At 54.6% G+C, this 23,422-nt stretch overlaps 2 protein-coding genes and 2 long non-coding RNA genes across 11 annotated transcripts in view; 3 read left to right on the top strand and 1 right to left on the bottom strand.

The window, feature by feature from the left end:
- SULT4A1 (sulfotransferase family 4A member 1) overlaps window positions 1–8,768 on the top strand; it is a 33,813-nt gene extending 25,045 nt beyond the window's left edge. The window contains exons 6-8 of one of the 2 annotated variants that reach the window (XR_006708730.1): window positions 4,359–4,497; window positions 5,661–5,793; window positions 7,187–7,298. Coding sequence is in view for 1 of the 2 variants with exons in the window: in XM_045463472.1 (XP_045319428.1) it covers window positions 4,359–4,497; window positions 7,187–7,299 (252 nt within the window). In the remaining variant the exon portion in view is untranslated. Of the gene's footprint in view, window positions 1–4,358; window positions 4,498–5,660; window positions 5,794–7,186 lie in introns of both variants that reach the window. The other variant, XM_045463472.1, reaches the window with a different exon arrangement.
- A 1,608-nt stretch (window positions 8,769–10,376) lies between these two features.
- Window positions 10,377–13,223, top strand: LOC123590367. The gene is made up of 2 exons (XR_006708729.1): window positions 10,377–12,322; window positions 12,946–13,223. It is a non-coding gene; the product is annotated as an uncharacterized LOC123590367 (long non-coding RNA).
- A 7,550-nt stretch (window positions 13,224–20,773) lies between these two features.
- Window positions 20,774–22,181, bottom strand: LOC123592223. Its single transcript, XR_006709638.1, has 3 exons — window positions 22,075–22,181; window positions 21,716–21,865; window positions 20,774–21,238 (listed from the first exon to the last, which is right to left on the bottom strand). It is a non-coding gene; the product is annotated as an uncharacterized LOC123592223 (long non-coding RNA).
- EFCAB6 (EF-hand calcium binding domain 6) overlaps window positions 21,799–23,422 on the top strand; it is a 250,449-nt gene continuing 248,825 nt past the window's right edge. For 2 of the 7 annotated variants that reach the window (XM_045467281.1, XM_045467276.1), the window contains exons 1-2: window positions 21,940–22,192; window positions 23,085–23,276. The gene's annotated coding sequence lies outside the window, so the exon portion shown is untranslated. Of the gene's footprint in view, window positions 21,906–21,939; window positions 22,193–23,084; window positions 23,277–23,422 lie in introns of those variants that run through there. The other 5 variants (XM_045467283.1, XM_045467280.1, XM_045467282.1 and 2 more) reach the window with 3 other exon arrangements.

The following is a 23,422-nucleotide window of genomic DNA, read 5'->3' as shown; positions in this document are numbered from 1 at the left end:
AGATTGTGCTCCTCCGGCCGCACGTCGCTCTGGGAGCAGGTCAGGTCTCACTCAGCGGCCCGGTGCCTGGGCGTCTGGCTCCGCACTGGCTGCTTGTTGTTCTTGCCACCTGCGGGGCCGGCTTCTGTTTCAGGGGCTTTGTTTGCTGTGGCCCTGCCTGGAACGTTGTCCGATCCCCCACCTGCGTGGGTCGCTCCCTCACTTCTTTGGGTCTCTGTTGCCATTGGTGACGCTTCCCCCGATGCCCGCTTGAATCGGCCCCTCCCCATCCACAGGCGTCCGCCCTTTCGCCCCGTGCTTTGTCACCTGTGTCTGTGTTTTGTTCACCGTCTCCCCTACCAGAGTAAGCTCCACCGGGGCTGGGAGTTTCGGTGCCTATTTCTGCTTTTACATCCGTCCCTGATGCGGGACAGTTCTCAGGACGCATTTGTGGATGGAAACGTGGCCTTCGCGGCAGAAGCCCTTCCTCCTTGTTAAGAAGCCGGAGGCCCAGGGATCGAGGGGGTCGCCTGGGGTGGGCTGCCGCAGGCTCCATGAGGGGACGGCGAGCGAGCGAGCCTGGGAGAGCTCCAGGCAGAGCAGCCCGGCGTCCTGACCAAGGCCACGGCTCAGGTGAAAGAGTTCATGTGGAGAGTCCACGTGGTTCCTGGTGGTGGGGATGGGGACAGGCACTGGGAGGGGACCCAGTGACACTAGGTAAGGTAGGCAGGGCACGGTGTGGAATTTGGCCTTGATCCTACAGAGATCGGACTGGAAACACGGAAGGAGGAGCAGGCTCTGCATGAAGAGGGGAGCTCGCTTTTGGCCTTGTTGAACTTGAGGGGACCTCAGGACGGCCAGCGGGGATGCCACGAGCAGGAGGCCACGTGACTTGAGCTCAAGAAGGGGAACAGGTGGTGTGGGGCCCTCGTGAGTCTTGTGCCCTCCTGCAGTGTCCTCGTGACACTGTGACACTGCTCGTGAGTGTCTGTGCCCTCCTGCAGCCTCCCGTGCCAACACCGGGCCGGGCCATGCGAATTTGGAGGTCTGGCCGGGCACACCGCTCTCAGGAGCTGGGGGAGGGTTCATGTGCTGGGCCGGCCCTCGTAGACTTCGTGTGGGATGCCCGAGCGTCCCACTGGCGACGCCGGGGGAGAAGAATGGTGGCCCACCCGCCAGCCCTGCCTGATCACCAGATGTGAGCAAGGCCGTCACGCGTCTCCCAGGCCCAGGGGTCTACGGATGGCTGCAGGCCCGGGAGGGGGGCCTCTGGGAGCCAACTCCCTCCTCTCCCTGGTGCCGACCTGGGTGTGGGCGTGGGACCCGCTCTTGTCGAGGCCTGTCCGGGCCCCGTAAGCCGGGAGATGAGACCGCTCCTCCGTCACAGGGTTATAAGAGGATCACAGGCGGCATCATCTTCGAGCAGGGCCTAACGCACGGGAGGTCAGTAACACTCGGCAAGTGTCCGTCATTGTTCTTTTTTCACATCTTAGGGAGGTGTAGTGCATACGGTCCAGTATACAAATCACGTGTCCACGGCTTGATAGATTTTTTTTTTACGCACATACATCTGTGTAATCATCACCTAGATCGGGATCCAGAACATTCTAGCTTTTTCCAGTCAACACCTCTGCTTCCCGTTGGTGACCAGTCTTCTATCTCTGTTGGTTCTGGTTAATTCTGCTTGTTTTTGAGCCTCCCATGAATGGAGTCCTGTGACACATACGCGGGTGTGTGCCTTCTTTTGCTCAGTGTAACGCTTTGAGCTTCGGCAGTGCCTCGTGGGGCAGGCTGGTTCTCCGTTGGTGTGGTTTTCCGTTGCGGCAGGGACACGCCAGACGCCACAACTCGTTTCGCCATCCAGTGTTGCCGGGCTTTCGGGTTGCTTCCATTTGCAGTGGTTAGGAATAATAACGTCCTGTGAACGTGCTTGTGTCTCGGCAGACAGAAGCTTTCTTTTCCCCTGGGCACTGACCCGGGGCGGGGGGCACTAGGCGTGCCGGTTCCACGGAGTGTTTCACGCCCGCCTGTACCATGGGCGTGCACTCCCACACCACAGGCCTGCTGTGCAGGGAGAAACCCCGAGCCCGTTCAGCTGCGTGCACACGCGCAAGGGCCCGGACAGCGGCTTCCCGGAGCCTCAGGTGACTCCGCAATGAGTAACTTGACCATTATTTTAGTTACTAAACCATGACGGAATGGGATGTAGCACGTACATAACTTAGCAGCTACACCACAGACCTGTGCCTGGCTTCTCTGGCTTCGTTCCAGGCCCTGAAAGGTGAGGGTTCCTGCCGTGCCTTACTGGCCTCCTCAGCAAGAAGCTCAGACCCCCAGCCCTGCCTGCACCCCTCTCAGCTGGGACTCACATTGCCAATGCCAGAGGAACCAAATGGGATTTACTGTGGCCAAGGGCCTCACTTTTTTTTTTTTTTTTAATGTTTTTATTTTATTTTTGAGACAGAGCATGAGTGGGGATGAGGCAGAGAGGGGGAGACCCAGAATCCGAAGCAGGCTCCAGGCTCCGAGCTGTCAGCACAGAGCCCGACGCGGGGCTCGAACTCACGAGCTGTGAGATCATGACCTGAGGTGAAGCTGGACGCTCAACCGACTGAGCCACCCGGGTGCCCCCCAAGGGCCTCACTTCTACCCCTTACTCTTTTTTCAGAAAGCTCAGTAAGGGTCTGGATGTCTTTGATAGAGATTAGAGAACTGTCACATTTTTAGGAATTCACGTTGTTTGCATCTTACGCCAAAAAAATAGCCCCAGGTGCACATCATCGGGCTCCCGGAGTGTGGACGGGCCTGGCGTGTTCTCGTCTTGGGTGGGAATACTTAGCAGCCGAGCTCTCTCTGCCCCGTGCGCTCCCCCAGGGGCTTCTGCGTCTCCCCCCGGCGCTGGGGGCTGTGCCCGTGCGCCGGACGCCCAGCCGGCTGCCCCAGCGTGTCAAGCCACAAATCCTGCCGTCGTCATCTGTGGGGTGGTCTCACCAGCCACAGGTGAGGAGTCTCGACTGTGACCGGCGGACCAGACATGCTAATTCACAGATGGGCAGTGAGCTCGGGAAGCCCTGCCACCCGTCCAGAGCTGGCCCACGGTGGGGACGCTGCCTGCCTGCACGGCTCGGTCTCATAACCGGGGAGCAGGCTCGTGGCAGGCGGCCGCACCTTCCTCCACCGGGTGGATGTTGTCCCCACCGGGATTCTGTCGAGTCCCTCTCCTGTGGTGTCTCCCCTGAGGGCCTGCTGTCTCTAATCTCCGTTGCTGTTTTTTTCCTTTTAGTTAGAGCTACCGCGTGGCAGGGCAAGTGGGGGGAGCCGTTTCTAGTCCGTTTCCTTCTCACGTCTCCTGTGCTCCGATCCTGGCTGAGCCCTGCACACGGGGCTTGGAGCTGAGCGTCGGAGCCCCTTCCTGGTTGGAGCCCCTGCCCGGGGGTCAGCTGGGAGGGCAGGACGCAGGGCCCAGTGGGGAATACCCTGGGAATCCAGAGAGGAGCTGACACTCAATCCAGCTCTCCCAGAACCCTTTCTTTCTTTAAGGTTTACAAAATACCACGTCAAAGAAATTTAATGGGTTTCTTTATCCAGGCCTTCTCAGAGGCTTTAATGTGGTGATGCTGTATAAACCATCAAGGAGGCAACAGCCTCCAGCATTTTCCTAACTCGGGACCTGGACGCTGGCGGAGTCTGGAGACTGCCTGGTGACAGGCCAGGGTTCTGGGCGCATTTGGCCATGCACAGATTGAGACTATGCGGTGCTTTGGTATTTCCCAGGGAGACAGTGGCAGTGGTGGGGAGGGGCTCTGTGTGCCCCTCCGGAGACCCAGGCTGTGTCGCTAACAGTGTCACTGTCCAGAAGTGAGGAGCGTTGGGGCCAGAGATGGGCTTCCGTCCATGGAGTCGAGCGTAACTGAATCTTTACTCCAAGCCAGCTCCTCCTGCCTGGCGATGGGGGCTGGCCCTGGGGCCTGTCTGGGGGCCATAGGTGCCACCTTGTTCTCCCAGCTGATTCTAGCTGATTGCATGGACGGAAGGGGAAGGGGAGAGTCTGCTGGTCTGGCTCCTGGCACGGTTCTGAACTGAGTTTTCCTGTCTTGCCGCTGTTTGAAAATGACCACCGCGATACCAGGACCTCGCGTCTGCTCCAGGTGCCCCAGACGACTGGGGTTTGAGTTCCGGCTGGGCCCCTTGAGAGCCAGGCACCCTCGGGCAATCTCTTAACCTGGCTTTAACTTCCAGACCAGGCCAACATCAGGTTTGTCTCGAGGACCAAGTTAGGAAGTGTGAACAGAGCACCTGGCGAGGGACCGGCCCAGAGCGCTCGGTCAGCAAAGGCGCCGCCTCTGACGGGCCCCCTGCTCTCTGCTCTTGTGTTCCAGGACCTGGTGACGATGGTGGAGCAGCTGGCCAGATTCCTGGGGGTGTCCTGTGACAAGGCACAGCTGGAGGCCCTGAGCGAGCACTGCCACCAGCTGGTGGACCAGTGCTGCAACGCCGAGGCCCTGCCCGTGGGCCGGGGTACGCACGCGGCCCCTCCCCCCTGCCCCCCACGTCAGCATCCTCTGCCCTGGGCCACGTTTCTCCAGAGCCCTCTGCTCCGTGAGGGCCAGAAGGCCATCGAAAGCCGGCTGCTGTGCGGATGGAGCCCCGCGGGGCCCTCCGCTGGCATTTGCCTTGTAGCCGTGCGGGTGGCCTTTTAGGTCACGGGGAGAAGGCTGGGATGTCCCGGGCTTTGTGAGCGGACGTTTCAGGCAGACGCCTTCCCAGACACCCCGCCCAGCAGAGCCCGGGAAGGGCTCGGGGCTGTGAAGTTTCGAAGCACGGGGCCTGCGGATGGGCCCTCCGTCCCCGCGGTGGGTGCTGGTGCCGCGCGGGCTTCTCGGAGGCCGGCGCTCGCTCCTGGCACAGAGCTGGCTCTCGGGCCTGAAGCACCTTGAGGCGGAGGACGCAGTCCAGGCAGGAGCCCTCTCCAGGTCCGCCCCGGCTGCTGTCTGTCCTTCGAGGCTCATGATATTTGAAGCCACCTGACCGTGGAGAACTTGGGCATGAAAATAAATGCCCTGTCCCCCGGTTGGTGGCCGTGGCCACGGCAGCCACCCTCTTGGCAAGTGTGAATTGCCCGTGACGCTGGGTGCCGCAGACCTGCCTCTGGTTTCCAGCTGGGTGAATTCAGAGCGTCCGCAGGTGACGGAATGTTCCAGCGGCCGGCCCGGAAGTGCGGCCGGGGCCAGCTACGCATCTTGGACGCGCAGGCCTACCTGGGCTGGCGCCGCGGGCCGGGCGCTGTGGCGCGTCCTGGGGAGGGGCCCCTCCAGCTTTGTGCCCTTCCTCTAGACCGGGGCGGCCCGAGGCGGCCGTTCTCAAGGTCAGGCGGGGCGTGCCCTCCTGTAAAGGCAGAGCAGTCGACCGAAACCGCAGTGCCTCGCAGATTATTTCCCTGGCTGCATCTTCACAAATATTTATTATTTAAAATTTATTTGCTCTTTTTTTAGTTTTGCTTTTGCTGTGTTTTGTTATCCTTGGATGTGACCTTCTCCAAAATACCCCTTTTGGTTCGTTTGCGTGGTAACGAAGTGGCGAGAACATACTGCGTGCCCATATGCTCCTTCTGATGTGTTTGCTTTATCATTGTTTACCTTGGTTTTGCTTTATTTCAGTTCTTTGATTTTGTTTTCTTTTAGCACATTGCCTCTTTGCTCAGAAGACCTCCTTGCGTTGGTGAGAACGTAGGGCTTGAGCAGACAGCTGCGTTGCTTAAATTTGATTCATATCACAGCATATATTGCACTGTCTTGATTCCAAACCCTAAACCAGGTGGGTGACTCCTTTGATGGGCTCTCAGCTGCCTCAGCTGAGAAAAATAATCGTGGAAAAATATATTTACAGTGTGGCTGGTCTAGAAGCTTCTAATTTTGTCCCTTAGGTATCATTAGAGGGTAGCAAGAACAGCCTCTCCCGTTTGGTTTTTTTTTTTTTTTTCCTCGCCGACACTGATGTCTGATTTTGCATTACCGACGAGAAAAATCCTCGTCGTGGCAGATCTATTGGCTCAGCGTTTGCGGGCTTGCAGTTTCATACTTGAGGTCCTGCCAGGACAGGGGCTACTGTTATAACGGAGCTAACGAAGTCTATTTGCTGGAGACGGTCAGAGCTTCGATCTCAGAGATGCTGACGCGGAAGGGAATTCTAAATGAGCATTTCTGTCCCCCGAGGCTGTGTTACTCCAAAGCATGATGGCAGTGCCCCGGTGACGGCCTTCACGGCCCCTGGAGATGGGGGCTTAGGACCCGCCACTCCTGCCGCCCTCCCGGTCACCGTTCACATTTGACCAGACCAGCCGAAGATTTTGCAGTTCACGAGGAAAGTGAGTTCAGTGGCTTCGGGGAGGCATTTTGAGCTCTCTTTCCCCGAAGCCTTCCTGAGTGAACGGGTAGCCCGTACCTGCTTGTTGGTCGGCGGGCTCCGTGCCCCTGCACGCCTGCCAGGAAAGGTCTTGTGTTTTGATCGAGCCCCTGCCTGAGCCGGAGCTGCAAAGAGCAGCTGGAGATCGCCCGCGACCCACGCGGGGCTGAGTGGGCGAAGCACACACTCAGCGTCTAGTTGTGCAAGTGCGTTTCCAGTGGGGTCTTCTGATCCCTTTAAGTTCCTCCCCAAGGTTGCAAGGGCGGGCTTCTCAAAATCTTCACCCTTGACCCAGCCAGGAGGCCTCCTGCTCACCATGAAAGGTTCTGTCTTTTTGGATGATTTTTTTTTTTTTTCCTTTTTAAATTCTCCACAAGCAAATGCCACCTTGGCGGAGCTGTTGAGTCGAGTGAATAATGCTGGCACAGAGGACCCAAGTCCACACGATGCCTAGAGCAGCAGATCTGCTCCCCGGAGACTGTCTGTCCCCCAGGGTGTTGTGAATCCCCCACCCTGTGCCTGGGTGCTGGGCATCCGCCAGGGAACAGGGGCAGAGACCTTGCTTGCGAGCCTCAGCTCTGCGTATCTGTGCCCGTGGGCCCCACCCAGCAGGGAAGGGACACCAGGATGACCAGCCTCAGGGAAACGGGTTCAGGTGGCCTGTCCTGCCCCCGCTAGGCCAAGCTCAGAAGGGTCCAGAAATAGATCTGGAACCTTCCAGAACCATTTCCAAGGCTCCCTTTGGTTCGGTATCTGGCCCGGCGGCGAGTGAATTCAGCACCTTCTGCTCTCGTTTGTGTTGCAGGGAGAGTCGGGCTGTGGAAGGACATCTTCACTGTCTCCATGAACGAGAAGTTTGACTTGGTGTACAAACAGAAGATGGGGAAGTGTGACCTGACGTTTGACTTTTATTTATAATCACGGCGACGGCAAACTTGCATGCTCACAGCACCCAGACACTCTACTAGCTAAAAGTCCCATATGCACTCATTTGTTCCTTGCTGGACGAACTCCGGAAGCAGCGTGAGGCCCGGGGGAGGGAGGGAACGGCGGAGACGCCGGAGGAAGAGGGGGCCCTGCTTCCCCTCCGGAGCAGCCGTGTCGCCTTTGGGCTTTGAAGTCTCTCCGTGTCCGACCACAAGCGTTGTAAAGCTGGCGGTTCTGACGGCCCGTATCATAAGCATAGAGTCTGTAACATACGCAGCTAGAACGTCTGCCTTTTACAACCCCACGTTATTTATTGTATTTTATAGAGCTTTTCACTTGGAAATCTAAATAAATGTCAGTAAACCAAATAGAAGTTCATTTCCGAGGGGACTCAGGAGCGAGCCACACCCAAATGGTAGGAAGATCTCAGGGTTGACTCTTTATTTTTGTAGTTCTGTTCTGTATGGCACAGCTGTTCTGTCCTCACCCGGTTCGGAGGTGAAGACACAGGAGGAGTTGGGTGTGTGGGGGCCGCTGTTCCTTTCGATGAGTTCAGTGCTCTGTAACCTTCCTGAAACAAAGCAGAGACCGTCCGCTCGGCATCTGCAGGGAGGATGGCCCTCTGCCAGGGACTCCCAGCGGGTGGCCTCAGACACCCGATACGGAGGAACCAGCAGAACGTTCCTTGAGGGAACCTGCCGGGGAGGCCGGCCGACGGGCTCTCGCGCGGTGACCGGAGAACCTGCCGCAGAGACCGAGCGTACGTGGAGTCTGAGTTTTCCTTCCACGAACTCTCGTTCCTGAGGCAGAGACCTCTTTATGCTGGCGAGCAGATGCTCCATAGTAAATTCCTCAGACTCGCTCATCGGTCAGTCTGTTCTGTGTGCACCCGAGGCTCCCGGCCACGGGAGAGCCACTTGGCAGGTTCAACGCCCTGTTTCACTCAGACTGGTTGGCCGTCTCGCCTTTGCACCCCAGTATACCTGCGGGCGCACGGCCTTTGCACCCCAGTGTATCTGCGGGAGCACAGGTGATGTCTTCACTGCCCCACCCCTTGCTTCGTCGTCTGGCCCGCATTTGGCTGGGGAAGCAATGAGACGCGGCCAGGCAGCGGCCGGGCCGGCCGCCAAGTGTGCGTGTTGCCGCCGCGGCGGGACTGGGGTCGTCTTGGAAGTTTACGTGGCCGGCAGGCGCCCCCGGTGGTGGCTGGAGGGTCGCCACCACGTGTAAGGGTCTCTGTGCTGTGTTGCTGTCTTGGAAGAGGTGCAGACACACGCCGGTGTTTTATGCAGCATTGCATGGTGGGCTTGGCTGCGCCTTTTCTGTGTATCTGTGAGGGAGGCTGCTTTCTGTGAAATTTCTTTTCTATTTTTCTATTCTTAGTACTGTATGGATATTACTGAGCACCACACGTGATCTGTCTGTGCTTGCTTGCATCTTTAATAAAGACACGTCCCATGCCTCGTGTTGAGCGCGTGCCGATGAGTGCAGAGGGGTAGCCTTCCAGGGCAGTCGCGACTGTGAGCCCCGCTGACACCCGGTCCCCGGGGTTGGCCGCCGAGGGTCTCAGACCCACGCTGGTTTGGCTCTTTCTCTCCGCTCTAGACCTTCCAGGCGGTGAATCCCCCCCTCGCTATTTGTCCAGTCACCTTTGGCATTACTTACGGGCCGAAAGGAGATCGGGGTGTGTGGAGCCTTCCCGGGGAGACCCCGTGTTTCACGCGGCGCACGGCGGTGTGTTGAGACCGACCCGGCTGATTGCACTCGACCACACTCGACCGCTTTGAATTCCAGAGCCTGCCTTCCTGATTCCTGGTGGCAGGAAAATCCAGGACATCGTTTTACCTGATAAAGCTGGGGCTTTCTGGAAAGCACATTTCTTTTCAAACGGGCCCTTTCCTTTAGGACTCGGGTGGAACCCCAGCATTGATGTTGGTCTCTGAAATTACCCTGGATCCCAAGCCCCAAGTTAGTCAGTGGAGTATCCAGTCTGCTGCCCCAGAGGGTCTGCTCCCAACCCATTTGTCAAGCACCTGAAATAAAGCAGCAAATGAAGGCAAAGTGGGCGAATCAAGCAGCAGGGCGGGACCGTGTAATCGAAGTGCTGATTTACCAAGTGCCTCCCCATCCCTGCAGACTTGCTTTCACTTCCTTTCCTGGACTCGTTTATCCAGTAAACACTTGAGCACCTACCATGCCTCGGGCCTGCTGTAGGCGCTGGGGGTACGGCCGGGAGCACAGAAGGGCCTGGCCTGCATGGTGTTCCTCTCTGGGGAGGAGATGACGCCCCCGTCACAAAACCCGTGTGAGGTCAAGCTCGAGAGGACTCCGAGGGACCCGGTGATAGCCGAGATCAGGAGGAAGTGAGGGGACCAGGCTTGAGGCCCTCTGGGGTGGGGGGCCCAGGAGTGGGTGGGGGGGCAGGGAGGGGGCTGGGCAGCGAGAAGAGCCTGGTGTGGCAGAAACTCAGTTTTGGAGGGTAGCCAGGAGCCAGCTCACCGAGGGCCTTACAGGTCACAGGAGTTTGGATTTTGTTCTAAGAGCTAGGAAGCCACAGGAGGGTTTAATCAAAGGGACACTGACCGGTTTGCCTTTTTAAAAGCCCCCTGACAGCAAATGGATTACAAGGCCTTTCTCCTGGCTGTGTGAGTCACTCAGTCACAAAATGAGGGGTGGGGGGCTGTTTTAAATGATCCCAAGGGCCCTTCTGACCCAATAGTTGGCTCTATGCGTTCGTGGGCAGCGTGTGCGAGGGTCTGCACGTTACCTACAGTTCCTGCCTGGGGCCCTTGGAGCTAAGACGAGGGCAAAATGATTCGAGGCACAGGTGCCGTGCAGCTTGCGACGAGGCCCCGGACGGGTGGAGGAGGTGAGAGCGGCCGGGGAAGACTGCGGGCTTGACCGGACAGCTGCCGCGGGATTCCCAAACGGCAGGGTCACAGACCAACAAGATTGCGACAAGCATTTGGGGGACCAGCAGAGAGGGCTTTACTCCCAAGCAGTAGCGTTTGGCCGCAGCCCCGCGGCAGTGTGTGTGCTGGCCTGGCTCGATACTGGGCCACCTGGGACACGCCATCTGTTTTCCCTCCACGCGCCCCCATCACTTCATCCGAGGGGGGACCAGGAAGGGCTTCCCAGCACAGATTCACTGGCCCTCCCATAGGAGAAGGTCAGCCACACTGGTTTGACCCGGTGTCGCAATTTACACAGTGGAGACCATCTTCGTCCATAGCCCCTTCATGGCGGGGACCTAACAGGAGGTGGTGGCTTCGGACCAGGGTTGGAGCATCAGCACCGCCCCCCCTGGTGGCCACGCCCCTTCTCAGGCCACGGGATGGAGCATCAGCACCGCCCCCCTGGTGGCCACGCCCCCTCCTCCTGGCCCCTTCTCAGGCCACGGGATGGAGCATCAGCACCGCCCCCCGGTGGCCACGCCCCCTCCGCCACGCCCCTTCTCAGGCCACCGGATGGAGCATCAGCACCGCCCCCCTGGTGGCCACACCCCCTCCGCCAGCCGACTTCCTCAGGCCACAGCCGGGAGGTCCCTCCCCCCCTCCCTCCCTCCTGTGGCCTCAGCCCTGTGGATACAGGCCAGGCGCCCAGTGTCTGTCCTGGGAGGTCCCAAGTGCGGGACAGTTTTCCCACCACCTGAGCGGTGACTGCTGTTTGAAATGGGTGGAGGTCAGGTCCTCGGGTGCCCATCGCTCTCCTGTAGCGTTTGGTCCCAGCCCTTCCCATGCAGCATCATTGCCCACCCTTCATTGTAGAACGAGCATTTGCAGACTGGGGTGGCACTTTCGTCGGTCAGAGGATCCAGCCTTACCCACCGACACCGACGTCTCTGACAGCCGGACCTCCCGTCCCTGACAAGCTGGCCACCTCTGGGGACAGCCGTTCCGTTGCTGGCAGTGCTGTCCAGCCACGTCCTCCGGCCCCTGCCCTGGCCCGGCCCCGCCCGCTGGGACCCCCAGCCCTGCCTTCGCCTGTGAGCATCCCCGCTGCTCCCTGGTGCCCCCTGCTTTCCTCTCTCATCCCGCCCACCTCACTGCTCTACAGCTGTCTCCCCCACCCCCCCATGGACAGTGACACCCCGAAAGCAGGGCCGTGCTGTGTCTTTCCCTAGGTTGGAGTTTGACATATAATCAGCGCCTAATAATTGCTAAGGGAGTGACATCTTTCATGGTCAGAGTGGATTTTGCTTTTTCTGAGAGCCATCTGCCCTGTACCTTCCTGGCTGCGCCCTTAGAGGCTGTGTCTTCCCAAACAAGAACGAGGCTGGCCTCCTGACCCCGAACTACCCCACTGGGCCTCTGCCCCGACCTCTATACACCTCTTTCTTTACTGCCAATGGGCCGCGGTGTTCTCCTCTTCCAGAACACCCTTCCCGACCACTCACTGGCTTCCCAAATGTCGGTGTAACTGGGAGATGGATTGTCTGGTGCCCATACTTCCCCTGTCCTCCCTCTGTCCCAAAGCCCGGAAACACAGGACCCCTGAGAACTGCGTCGACCCTTCGGTGGCCACGCTTCTCCCTCTTCCTTTCTCTCCTTCCTTGGTGTTTTTTGAGCATCTACTCTATGCCCCGGTGGGGGTCCCGGAGACACACCCGATGTCAGTGCCTCTCCCCTGCAAATTTCGCACCCCACTGTTACGTCCTCGGGGGACCCTGCTCTCATTCCCACCCAGATAGATACCTACAGAGAGACGCCTGGTGGGGGATCTGAGGACCCCGGCTCTAGAGTCCCGGTTTAGTTGTGTTTGGCTGCGTGACCCAGGCGAGCCACCTGCCTTCTCTCAGCCTCAGGATCCGTCTCTCCCAAATGGATGTTTTGTCGTAAACAGTCTCTAAGGTTTCTTCTGCTTGTTCAGGGCTCAGCGAGCTTGCCTGGTACACGCAGCGGAACCCAGCTCCGTTTACACGCACGTCGCCTCGGCAAACGGGAAACAAAGGCGTGGTGCGGAGAGCTGGCGCTACGGAGAGGTGACACCAAGGACAGCAGGGGGACTGCTGAATGTAAGAGGAGGTCCGCGGGCTGGGTCTGGAACCAGGTGGGAGTAGGTAGGGCAGGGGCCAGCGGGAGGCACGGCAGGTGGGAAGAAATAAGATACGCGAGACCGGGTTGGGCACCCGGTCCCGATTCCGGCTGTCGCCGGGACCACGGGGGGAAGCCCCTTTTCACCTCCTAACGGGGAGGTCTCAGCCCAGGGGTCTCAACACTCCACCCGGTGCGAACAGTCTGTGAGTCTTAGGCGGTCAAACCGTCTGTTGACTCCACCCAGGAGGAGCTGACGAGTGGGGGAGACCGTGAACTTTGAGCCAGCCATGGACTCTGCGGCGAGAGCAAAGAGAACCCGTCACGGTGCACCTGCCACACAAGCTTGGGCCCACGGGCGCCATCGCCAAGGCGCGCTGAGCCGTTGCCAAATCTACACATCAGATGACAACTTGATTCTCACGCTTGGATCCCTGTAAACTAGTTGGCACCGGATGTCTGAGCCACAGTCCCTAAATCTGTCCCTCACCATTGACGGAAGGAGTCTGTGCTCTATTAAAAGCATTCTTCAAGCACCAGAGAATGCGAAATGTGTTTAAAATATAAAAATCAACCAGAAAATGCATTTTTCTTCTCTTCACAGTTGTCATCTTTGCATATCTCCATGGCGTTGAGCGCCAGCTGGGAACAGAAGTCCTAAAATACCCAAGCGAGGCCATCTCTGCAGAAGGAGAGACTCTCAACGGAGCCAGCAAGACTCTCCCTCCTCCAATTTATGCATCCTCAGAAAACTTTTAAGTGGATTGGTTGAAATCTTGTTTTCCCCCTAGTGTTCCTGTCTCTCAGTTCTCCCCTTTTATACTCCATGGTATGTGTGATTTCCAGAAAAAACAAATCCCAAATACAATTAGTAGCTAGGAACCCATCTCACTGTGCTCAAGAACGACTGGCCATTTGGACCTCTGTGTCCACTTAGGCTGTTCCCCTCTGCCCGGATTGCCATTCCTCAACGTGGGTGATGCCGATTTAGGCTTTGAGCTCAGTACGGGTGGGGTCCTAATCCAAGGACCCCGATGTCCCTCTCCCACCACTCCCAGGGCTGCTACTTTGGCCCTCACTGGTGCCCAGTGACCATCTGCTTCTTGAGGCTGGTCATGTCTCTTCCTGGGGGTAAAGAAGTTAGCTTCCTAAGAGGTGGTCGGTCAGTGAAACCTTGATGACTGGAACGTTCCCACTGTCTGCTGAATTCAGCCGCCCCTCCACAGGTCCTTGTTCTGCAAGCACGTCATTTGTTACTCGCCGCACAGGCCCCCTCTGGCCTGGCCGTGCTGCTCAGGGGCCCTGACCCACACGCCCAACGCTCTCTTCTCCAACGGTCTCTTCTCATGGGCCATTTAGCCTCATGGAAAAGCCTTTCCTGCTATTTCTTTTAAAAAAATTTTAATGTTTATTTTTCCAGAGAGAAAGAGAGAGGCACAGAGAGGCAGACGCAGAATCCGAAGCAGGCTCCAGGCTCTGAGCTGTCCGCACAGAGCCTGATGCGGGGCTCAAACTCGAACCGTGGGATCATGGCCTGAGCCAAAGTCAGATGCTTAACCGGCTGAGCCACCCAGGCGCCCCCTCTGATTTTACCAGAGACATCAGGAGGGCTGCTGGTCCTGTCAGACGGACTGACTTTCAGTGGCCGGTGGCTGCCTCTGTCCGGGGTCTCTATGCCACTTGGGCCCCCCCAGGGGAGAAGGCCAGAAGCACCCTCAGCCCGGAGCATGGGGGACTGCTATGTCCCGTCTCCACCATTCTCAGAAGAATTCTCAGAAGGGAGCGTGCCAGGCGTTAGAGCCTTGAATTCCGAAGGAGTGATAATCCCTTGTAATCGTATATTGGTTTGCATTTGTTAAGAAAACATCTGAGTAACTTCTCAGGTTTCCTGGCCAAAGACTCCATTCACAGCCCCAAGTCGAGGGAAGGAGGGACGGTGCCCGTTCGTCTTCTCACCGCTCGGCTGAGTGCGGCGCTCAGTTCCTATCACATCATCCGTACGTGCTTGTTCCCGAACGAAAGGCAAATTAAATGCTAAACAGCACTAATTACAAGCTGCCGCAAGACCCTGGCTCTTAGTGAAGAGAATTACCTGTGATTGGCGGGGGGTTGCAGGTTGCCCAGATGTATGGGACATGAAATTAGCTTCGAGCTGCTGCTTTATTCCGGAGGGTGGGCCGTGACTGTCACGGAATGTTCAGGGGGCGGGATGCGTTAAGATTCTAAGTGCCGGGGTTCTACACCGCGGAATCTTGTTCAGGAGCAAGGTAAGTGGATTTCGATCCCCGTTGCCGTGAAAGGAGACAGCCCGCAACTGAGCTCACGAGTGGATCAGCACACCGGAGGGGAACGAAAGCAGGCAAAAAGGCTACACGGGGCCTGCACAGTCTTTCTCCACGTGCAATCCTAGAGTAGGTACGAGAATGACCCCCTGTTTACAAAGAGTGATCAATTATTTGTAGTGACAGTATCTAAAATGTAAAATTTAGGGGCGCCTGGGTGGCTCAGTCGGGTGAGCATCTGACTCTTGATTTCGGCTCAGGTCATGATCCCAGGGTCGTGGGATCGAGCCCCCATCAGGCTCTGCGCTGAGCAGAGAGCCTGCTTAAGATTTTCTCTCTCCCCCTCGGCCTCTTTCCCCAATGCATGCTCTCCCTAAAAAAAAGAAAGAAAGAAAGAAAGAAAGAAAGAAAGAAAGAAAGAAAGAAAGAAAGAAAAGAAAATACAATTTAGTTTCTGGCTGGTTGTACTAAAATGAGAAGCTGCATCAGCTGTCAAGGTAAATATCAGAGAGAAAGCATCTATTTTAGTAAAGGAAAAAAAGAACCACGGTAGCTTTTCCAAAGGAGCTACTTATACCCTCATTTGTTTTTCTTTATTTATTTTTCTTTGAAGGGCAGCTCAGGAGACTCTGGTGTCCATCTTACAAGGCCGTGAAAAGGACAGTAGTCAGAGAAATCTCTCGTAGCAGATTTCCCAGGGATGTCCTCAGCCCCCATTTAGATGCATCCTGTATCTATGCCCTGTGTTTGCTGTTCCCTCCTTCTTTATTAATAGACCAGGCGGAAAATAGTACTTAACTTCTTAGGGGTTAATCAGCTCCTGCTGTGTATTTCTCCTCTTGAAGGCGTAACCTCCGTTTATAACCTCATGATTGATGACTGTGAAATAATTCCAGGCTCGGTCTCAGTGCCCAGTCTCCAAGGCGTACATCATTGTGATGAGCACTCAAAACCTGGAGGGAGGGACAGAGGATTGTTGCCACACAGCTCTCCACGATCCCAGGTTTCCTCCTGATTGCTGATGGAATGAGCTGTCTGCTGGATGTTGTAAGTGTGAAAATATTTTCGCCACAACTTCCCATGGCTTGCTTCTCCAGATTATCACGAAAGGTTTTGAGCAGCAGATTCCTGCATGGGAATGAGTAGTGGAGACTGTAGCAGTTTCTTGGGCAGGGAGCGTTATACATTTAAATGATGCTGGAAGGTATCACGGACAAGTTGATAGGTTCGGCCCTGTTGAAAGGAGACCCACTGTAGGACATCTAAGGGGGCTGGCAGCATTCTTTGGAAGGTATGGTCGAGGAAGACCGAAAATCTCCAACAAACTCCTTGGGGCCACCATCACATTACAGAACTCTGGTCTGTGTGAACAAAGATCACACGGAATCTAAAGGATTTTATGGGCTTATCAGGACGATAAACAAATGAGGTGAATTGAGATCTTGTTAAAAACAAAACACCTAAGTTAACTCTTTGCATGGAAGTGAAGAGTTTCCAGGAGCAGGGAAAAAGCTCTGGAGTGAAGATGCTCTTAAGAAAAAAAGGAAAAGAAAAGAGAATTAGATGACAAAACCTCATGTCAGATTTTTTTTTTAATGTTTATTTTTGAGAGACAGAGAGAGACAGAGACAGAGTATGAGCAGGAGAGGGGCAGAGAGAGAGGGAGACAGAATCTGAAGCCGGCTCCGGGCTCTGGGCTGTCAGCACAGAGCCCCATGTGGGGCTCAAACTCACGAGCCGCGTGATCATGACCTGAGCCGAAGTCGGATGCTTAACCAACTGAGACATCCAGGTACCCCTCATGTCAGATTGATTTAGTCACTTAAATACATGAAAAAAAAAATCATCCTTGTATTCAAGGAAATAAGGATTTTCAGTTTCCTGATTCTTGGCTATGTTGCCCCAATCATATGCTTCACAATTGAGTTCAGATCAGCTCAAAGGACATTTATTAAGTCCCTACTAAACAGTTTGCTCACACAGCCAGCTAACAGTGTTTCACCTATAATTTTCCCTCAGAAAAGAGTGTTAACATTGACCACAATTGGTCATATGGTGAGCCAGAAAGTCGGTCTCAAACAATTTCAATAAACCAAAATCTTACCTTTGTGTTTCTTGGACCACAGTGGAATTAAGCCGGAAATCAATAACAAAAATACAGCTAGAAAATGCCCAAATGTCTCTAATTTAATATAGCTCTGTACTACCATGGGTCAACAGAGACATCGCCATGGAAATTCAAGCCAGATTTTGAATTGAATGCTAATGAAGATCTATCCTATCAGAGTTTGGAGGATGCAGGTACATTCATGCTTAGAGGGGGATTTAGAGCCTTAAACACGACCTAGAAAAGAAACAAGGGTGAAAACCAGTGATTTAAATATTCATATCAAGATGCTAGGAAAAGGAGAGCAGCAAATTAAATCCAAAGGAAAGAAAGAAGGAAAAATAACGAGCAAAAATCAATGACGTGATTTTCTTTGAAAAGGCTAATAAAATTGATAAACCAAAAAAAGATAAGGTATCTCTTTGGATCTGACCGTCCCAATCTGCCTGGACTGTTCAGGTCTACACTGAAAGACTCATGTCTCAGGAAACCCCTCCAGCCCCTGGCAAGCAAGGTGGTTGGCCACCCTAGATCCTACAGACCCTGTACTAAGGGGACGTTATAACCAACGTTATGCTAATAAGCTTGACAATTAAGATGATCTAGACAAAGTATTTGGAGAACATAAGTTGCCAAAATAGACACAAGAAGAAACAGAAAATCTGAATAGTCTTATAAGTAACATAGAACTTAAACCAATTATTAAAAACCTCCCACGAAGAAAACTCTAGGACAAAATGCCTTTGCCCGTGAATTTCCCCCAACATTGAAGCCAAACGCAAATATCACATGAGCTTTGAGAGAGCCGGGAAGGTGGAAGCACTTTCCAACTTGCTCTGAGGCCAGTATAACCTCAGTATTAAAATCTGACCAGAGCATCGCAGAGAAAGGGAAGTCGCCGGTCACTGCCTCTCATGACAATGACCAAAGACTGGCAAACTAGTTTTCGCAAAGGGCCAGAGAGTCAACGTGTGTGCCACACAGCCTATGCTTCACCGGCTACACTCCGCACCGCAGAGCAGAAGTCGCCCCCGGGTGGCACGTAAGTGAATGTGTGTGTGGCCGTGAACCCAATAAAACTTGGGGTGTCAAATAGACAAACATCCTAAATAAACATTAGCCAATTTAATCCAGGGATATATAAAATAGTAAAGAGTTACCCCTGGAATTCAAAGAAATTTCAACATTAAAAATTTATCACATTAGGGTCACCTGGGTGGCTCAGTCGGCTCAGTATCTGACTCCAGCTCGGGTCATGATCTCACAGTTTGTGGTGTGGGTTCAAGCCCCGTGTGGAGCTCTGTGCTGACAGCTTGAAGCCTGGAGCCTGCTTCGGATTCTGTGTCTCCCTCTCTCTCTCTGCCCCTTCTCTGCTCATGCTCTGTCTCTCTGTCTCAAAAATAAATAAAACATTAAAAAAATAAAAAGAAAACAAATCTAAAATACAAGGATGAGAGAAGAAAAAATAAAACTCATTTGCAGGTCACACACACAAGATTGTGCAAGTTAAAAATACCAAAGATGCTTAGCATTAGCTGGAACTGATCCATGAGAGTCACTGGCTATAAAGTCAGCATACAGAGCGGCAACGATCTTCCTATATATGAACAATACTCAATGAGAAAGGGAATTCAAAAAATCAATACACTTCAGCACAGTTACAGACTTTTGTGCGTGAAAAGACCCTATCGAGAGAATGAAAAGAAAACCCACAGAATGGGAGAAAATATTTGCAAATGACACAGTTGATAAGGGTTTAATATCCAGAACACGTAAGTCCCAGAACTCAATAAAAAGACAACCTCATTAAGAATAGGTAAAGGACTTGAATAAATATTTCTACAAAGAAGACCTACAAATGGCCAATGAGCATGTGAAAAGATGGTCAACATCACTGGTCGTTAGGGAAATGCAAGTCAAAACCCCACAGCGAGATACTTCCTCAGGCTACTAAGGATGGCTGTCATCGTAATAAATCCAACCCCCCAAACCAGAAAATGACAAATGTTGGTGAGGATGTGGAGAAACCGTAATCCTCGTGCACTGCTGATGGGAATGTAAAATGCTGTAGCCATTGTGGAAAAAATTCAGTGATTCCTGTAAAAGTTAAACTGAGAATTGCCACGTAACCCAGTAATTCCACTCCGAGAAATACACCCCTAAAAATTGAAAAGACGGACTCAGAGACTCGTATGCCAATGTTCATAGCAGCATTATTGATTGTAGCCAAAAGAAACAAGTTGATAGTGCCCATCAACAGATGAATGGTTAGACATGTTTTTTTTTTTTTTCCGTTTAAAAAACTTTTCTGTTTCCTGATGCTTTGCCATCTTGGGGCCTTGCTCACACTGGAGTGACTGTCCCTCCCAAGGTTAGCCAATTTCTACAGATAGTAAAGATCTTGCCAAAATTACTCCAAGTAGCCAATGTTAAGCCTGCTGACCCTGCCTTGCCTTTCCCTTGGGAACCGCAGGAAAGGCTCTGTCTACATTTTGTCCTCATTAGGCGGGGTCGTGCTGGTGAGGCTGGTGACAATGGATGAGTGAGATCACAGTGTACGTATTCTGGCAATGGAACCAGGAAGACTTTGCTGAAGGATTAGATGTGGCGGGGCGGGGTGGGGGTGGGGGGGAGGCAATGATCTTGCCGAGGGAAGACAAGGTTTCCTGCTTTGAATGGTGCCATTTACGGACGTTGGCCGGAGTCAGGGAGGTCAGAGGACCAAGGGCTGTGTGGACGGCTGAAGTCAGAGGAGTCTCTGATTCATACCAGTGGAGGGGTCGCAGCTGGGGATAAGTGTGAGAGCACCACCTAGGTCAGAGCCAGAGGGGAAAAAAATCACGAGTGGGGCCCGAGAACTGAGTAGTTGGTGATTTAGGACGAAACTAGGGTTGTATGGCTTCAGAGGAACAGGAAGAGAGTGTTTCAGGTAGAAAGGTGATCCACTGGGCTGAATGCTCCTGAGAGGTTGAGGGAGGCAAAGTCGGGGACAGATGAAATATTCATGAAAACTGACCAGGTACCGGGGAGTCATGGAGCTATGCCTCTGGGAAAACTGATCGAAGAGTGAATAGTAACTGAGAGACCCGTGTGGACAGATAACTCTACAGAGAGTTGGGGTAGAAGCTAGAAGATAATTTTTTTTTTTTTAAGATGTCAGATACTAGAGCATATTTTATGAGGGAAGGAGGTGGCAGGGGGAGGGAGGAAGGGAGGGAGGAGGAATGAGACGGTTGGCCTTTAGGGGAGAGGCAATGACCTAAGCCCTTTTGCTCTCAGGACCAAACCTTTTGGCCTGAGATCTATTTACACTCTTAAAAGAATTGAAGACCCCAAAGTGCTTTGGTTTTTGTGAGTTCTATCAACATTTACCACATCAGAAACAAAACAGATACAAATTTTGAATTTTGTTTACCAATTCATTTAAAATAGCAAGAAACCCATTACGTATGAACTTTTTTTAATGAAAAATTATTATGCTTTCCAAAACAAAGAGTGTGAAAAGAGAGGCAGTTTTATATTTTTGCAAATCTCTTTAATGTCTGACTTAAGAGAAGACAGCTGGAATCTTCCATCTCCGTCTGCATTCAATCTGTTGCAGTGTCACACATCGTGTAGCTTCTAGAAAACCCTACTGCACCCCTCAAGAGAAAGTAAGAGTGAAAAGGCGAGTCCCATCTTCGTATTACTATGGGAACAGTTTGGACGATTATGGACTCCCTGAAAGGGTCTCAGAACCACCAGCGGTTCCCAGGGCACATTCTTTTCTTTTCTTTTCTTTTCTTTTTTTTTTTTTTCAACGTTTATTTATTTTTGGGACAGAGAGAGACAGAGCATGAACGGGGGAGGGGCAGAGAGAGAGGGAGACACAGAATCGGAAACAGGCTCCAGGCTCTGAGCCATCAGCCCCGAGCCCAATGCGGGGCTCGAACTCACGGACCACGAGATCGTGACCTGGCTGAAGTCGGACGCTTAACCGACTGCGCCCCCCAGGCGCCCCCCCAGGGCACATTCTTGAGCACTGGCTGACCTAAGCAATGAAGTCTTTGAGAAGGCCATTGGGGGGTGGGGGGGGGTGGGATTGAGGACATACGTGGAGAGGCTGGAAGAAGAGCATTAGAGATGGGCGTCTAAGAGGCTGCGAGACAACAGTGTGCTCCAGTCGTTTGGAGTCAGGGGACTGGAGGTGAGGCCAGGCGCCGGGGATGGGGAGGGAGGGTGCGGGAGGTCTGAGCAAGAGAAGATGGCAGTACCCCTCGGTGAGAAGGAAGACCAGCTTCCCCGCGATGTGCAGTCAGGTTGCCCAGCGTGACAGCAGACGATCGCTTCGCCGCCGCCAGAAATGGGTGCAGGGGGCTCCTCAGCAAAGCTGCCCCTCTGGTCCCTTCTCCCCGACAACGGAGAGCAGGGCCTGGCCTGCCTTGGTTCTAACTCCAGTTCTGCCGTAGACCAGCTGCGTGTCCCGGGGCAGAAGACCCCGCTCTGAGCCTCGGCTTCGTATCTGCAAACTGGAAATAATCAGGGGGACTGTGCTGGTCACACGGCCCCGGGGCGGAGAATGCGGAGGGAGGGGCAAGCTGGTCCCGCCTCCTCGCGGCTCTCGGGCTCCTGGGGGCCCGCAGGGCGCAACCACACATGCGCACTGCCTTTGGGCAAGGCCGCAGCACGTGCTCGGGGCCGCGCACCGACGCTCCTCCCTCCGTCGTGACCCAGGCCCCGCGCGGCTACGCTGGGCTCTTCCAGGCACGGGAGTCTGCCGCTCGTGTGGGGCCGGGCTTCTCTCTGGCCACGCGCTTCGAAGCGGTTCCGAGGGACCAGTCCGATCGCCAGCTCGCGCGAAAGCCACGTCGCAGAAACCCTCTCCCCTGACGCTCGTCGCTCCGGCGCTCCGCGGGTTCCCGCGCCCAGAAGCCTCAGGCTTCCGGCGGAAGTTCCTCCCGCGGGGGCGGAGCACCGGGCAGATCTGGTCACGCCCCTCCACTTACCGGCTTAGCCAATCGGAGCTGCTCTCCTTGTCGGGTGCGCAGACTCCTATTCCAATCAACGAGTGTCGCCGTTGCTCGGGCAACAGCGTCCTAGAGCCGGCGAGTGGGCTGGGCTTCTGTGGCCGAGCGGCCCGGGGTCCCCGCGCTCTGCTGTGGTCCCGCGAGGCGGAGAATCGAGAAGGGGGCTCGGGTAAGGCGGCGCGGCCACGGCGTCCGGACCCCGCGCGCGAGCGGAGGGCGAGAGGAGGGCCGGGGCGGGCGGCTCCGAGGGTCCCACAGCCCTGAGACGGCTGCTGCCCGCCTCCGAGACGCCTAGCCTCCCTCCCGCAAACGTGACCTTGGGCTGGTGACTGGCTTACCCCGTTCAGCACGTGTGTCAGCCGCCGTCGCCGGCCCTGGCGCTACTGCGGTGACTAGTGCGGTCCTCTCCCCGTGGGCTGACGTCATATTTGGGGAAGACGGACCACAACGCGGAAGGTAGTGACATCTTACCCCCCCGGATGTGTGCGGGTCACACGGGAAGTGTGTGGCACTGCCTTCGGTCACTCCGGCTTACAAAATGTTTCATGTCCCTTATGTCATTTGTCCGCACAGCGCTCTTGAGTGTCATTGCCTGCCCCCTGTAGAGGGCGACTTGGACCCTGTGGAGTGAAGGGGATTGTCCAGACTTCACACAACTAGGAAGTCGCAGAACCCGAATTCAAACCCAGCACTTGCCTCATGTTAAAAAGCAAACAAACAAAAAAACCCCAACTCTTTCTAGAACATTCTTTTTTCCCCTCACACCGCCCACAGTTATCCCTGCTTCCCTCAGGAATTTTTTCCGGAAAGCACTTTGTGAAACGTCCTGTTGACGCTTAAGGTCACCGTCTGGGGCACCCTGATCCTTTCCTTCTCCGTCTCCCGTTTCCTTCCCTCCTAAAAGTCTTTGCCTCGCAGAATGCCTTGCCCGTTAAGAGGACTCTTACTTGTCTTTCAAAAAAGAGTAATTTAATAATTTAATAATGTTCCTCGAGTCCTGTGTGCCCCTAAATGGGTGGGCTCTCAGAAATGCTATAAGTAAATTCCACTTTCGCACAGCGTCGTCCCTTCATCGCTTTCTTTCATCCATCGTCTTCCATTCAACAAACGTTTACTTGGCTAAGTTGGGGGAGGGGGGTGCAGGGTTGGAAAGTGAATCAGGCATGGCCCCGTGGGTTATCTGCGAGCATGTTTGCCTCCCGCTCAACCTCACTGCAGTCTCCTTGACGGCAAGGGTGTCATTTTCGCCGTGCTCTCCTTTTCCTCTCCTTTCGGTGCTTGCAGAAATTGGCCAAGAAATGCTCACCCGAGACTTTAAATTTGCTCCCCTTTCCCCGCCCTTTTCCAGCCACCCACCTCTTCCCCGTGCGCAGAGAGGTCCACAGCACCCACGCTGTGACTCCGACAAGCCGACGGGCACGCGGAGACAGAACCAGCTGCAGGAAGATGTTTCGTGGTCGGGTGCCCACCCAGCGCGGGACGCCACTGGGAGGCCCCTGGCTGTTGACAAGACAATTGCTTTAAGAAAGCTTCTCTCCAGGTGTGTATCGAGAGCGAACGTTTAAGGTCGGTGGTCGCGGGGGGTCACCGGAGGTCCTCCTGGACGGCCCCGTCGCCTGCCAGGACCGTAAAGTAAGCTGCATAACGTGCATGGGAAAATGTGAGACAAGAAGCTAACGGTTGGCT

This window comes from Leopardus geoffroyi, chromosome B4, assembly GCF_018350155.1.
Source record: "Leopardus geoffroyi isolate Oge1 chromosome B4, O.geoffroyi_Oge1_pat1.0, whole genome shotgun sequence".
Taxonomy (NCBI): Eukaryota; Metazoa; Chordata; class Mammalia; order Carnivora; family Felidae; genus Leopardus; species Leopardus geoffroyi.
Note: the sequence above shows the minus strand (reverse complement) of the source record. Positions and strands in the feature narration are given on the sequence as shown.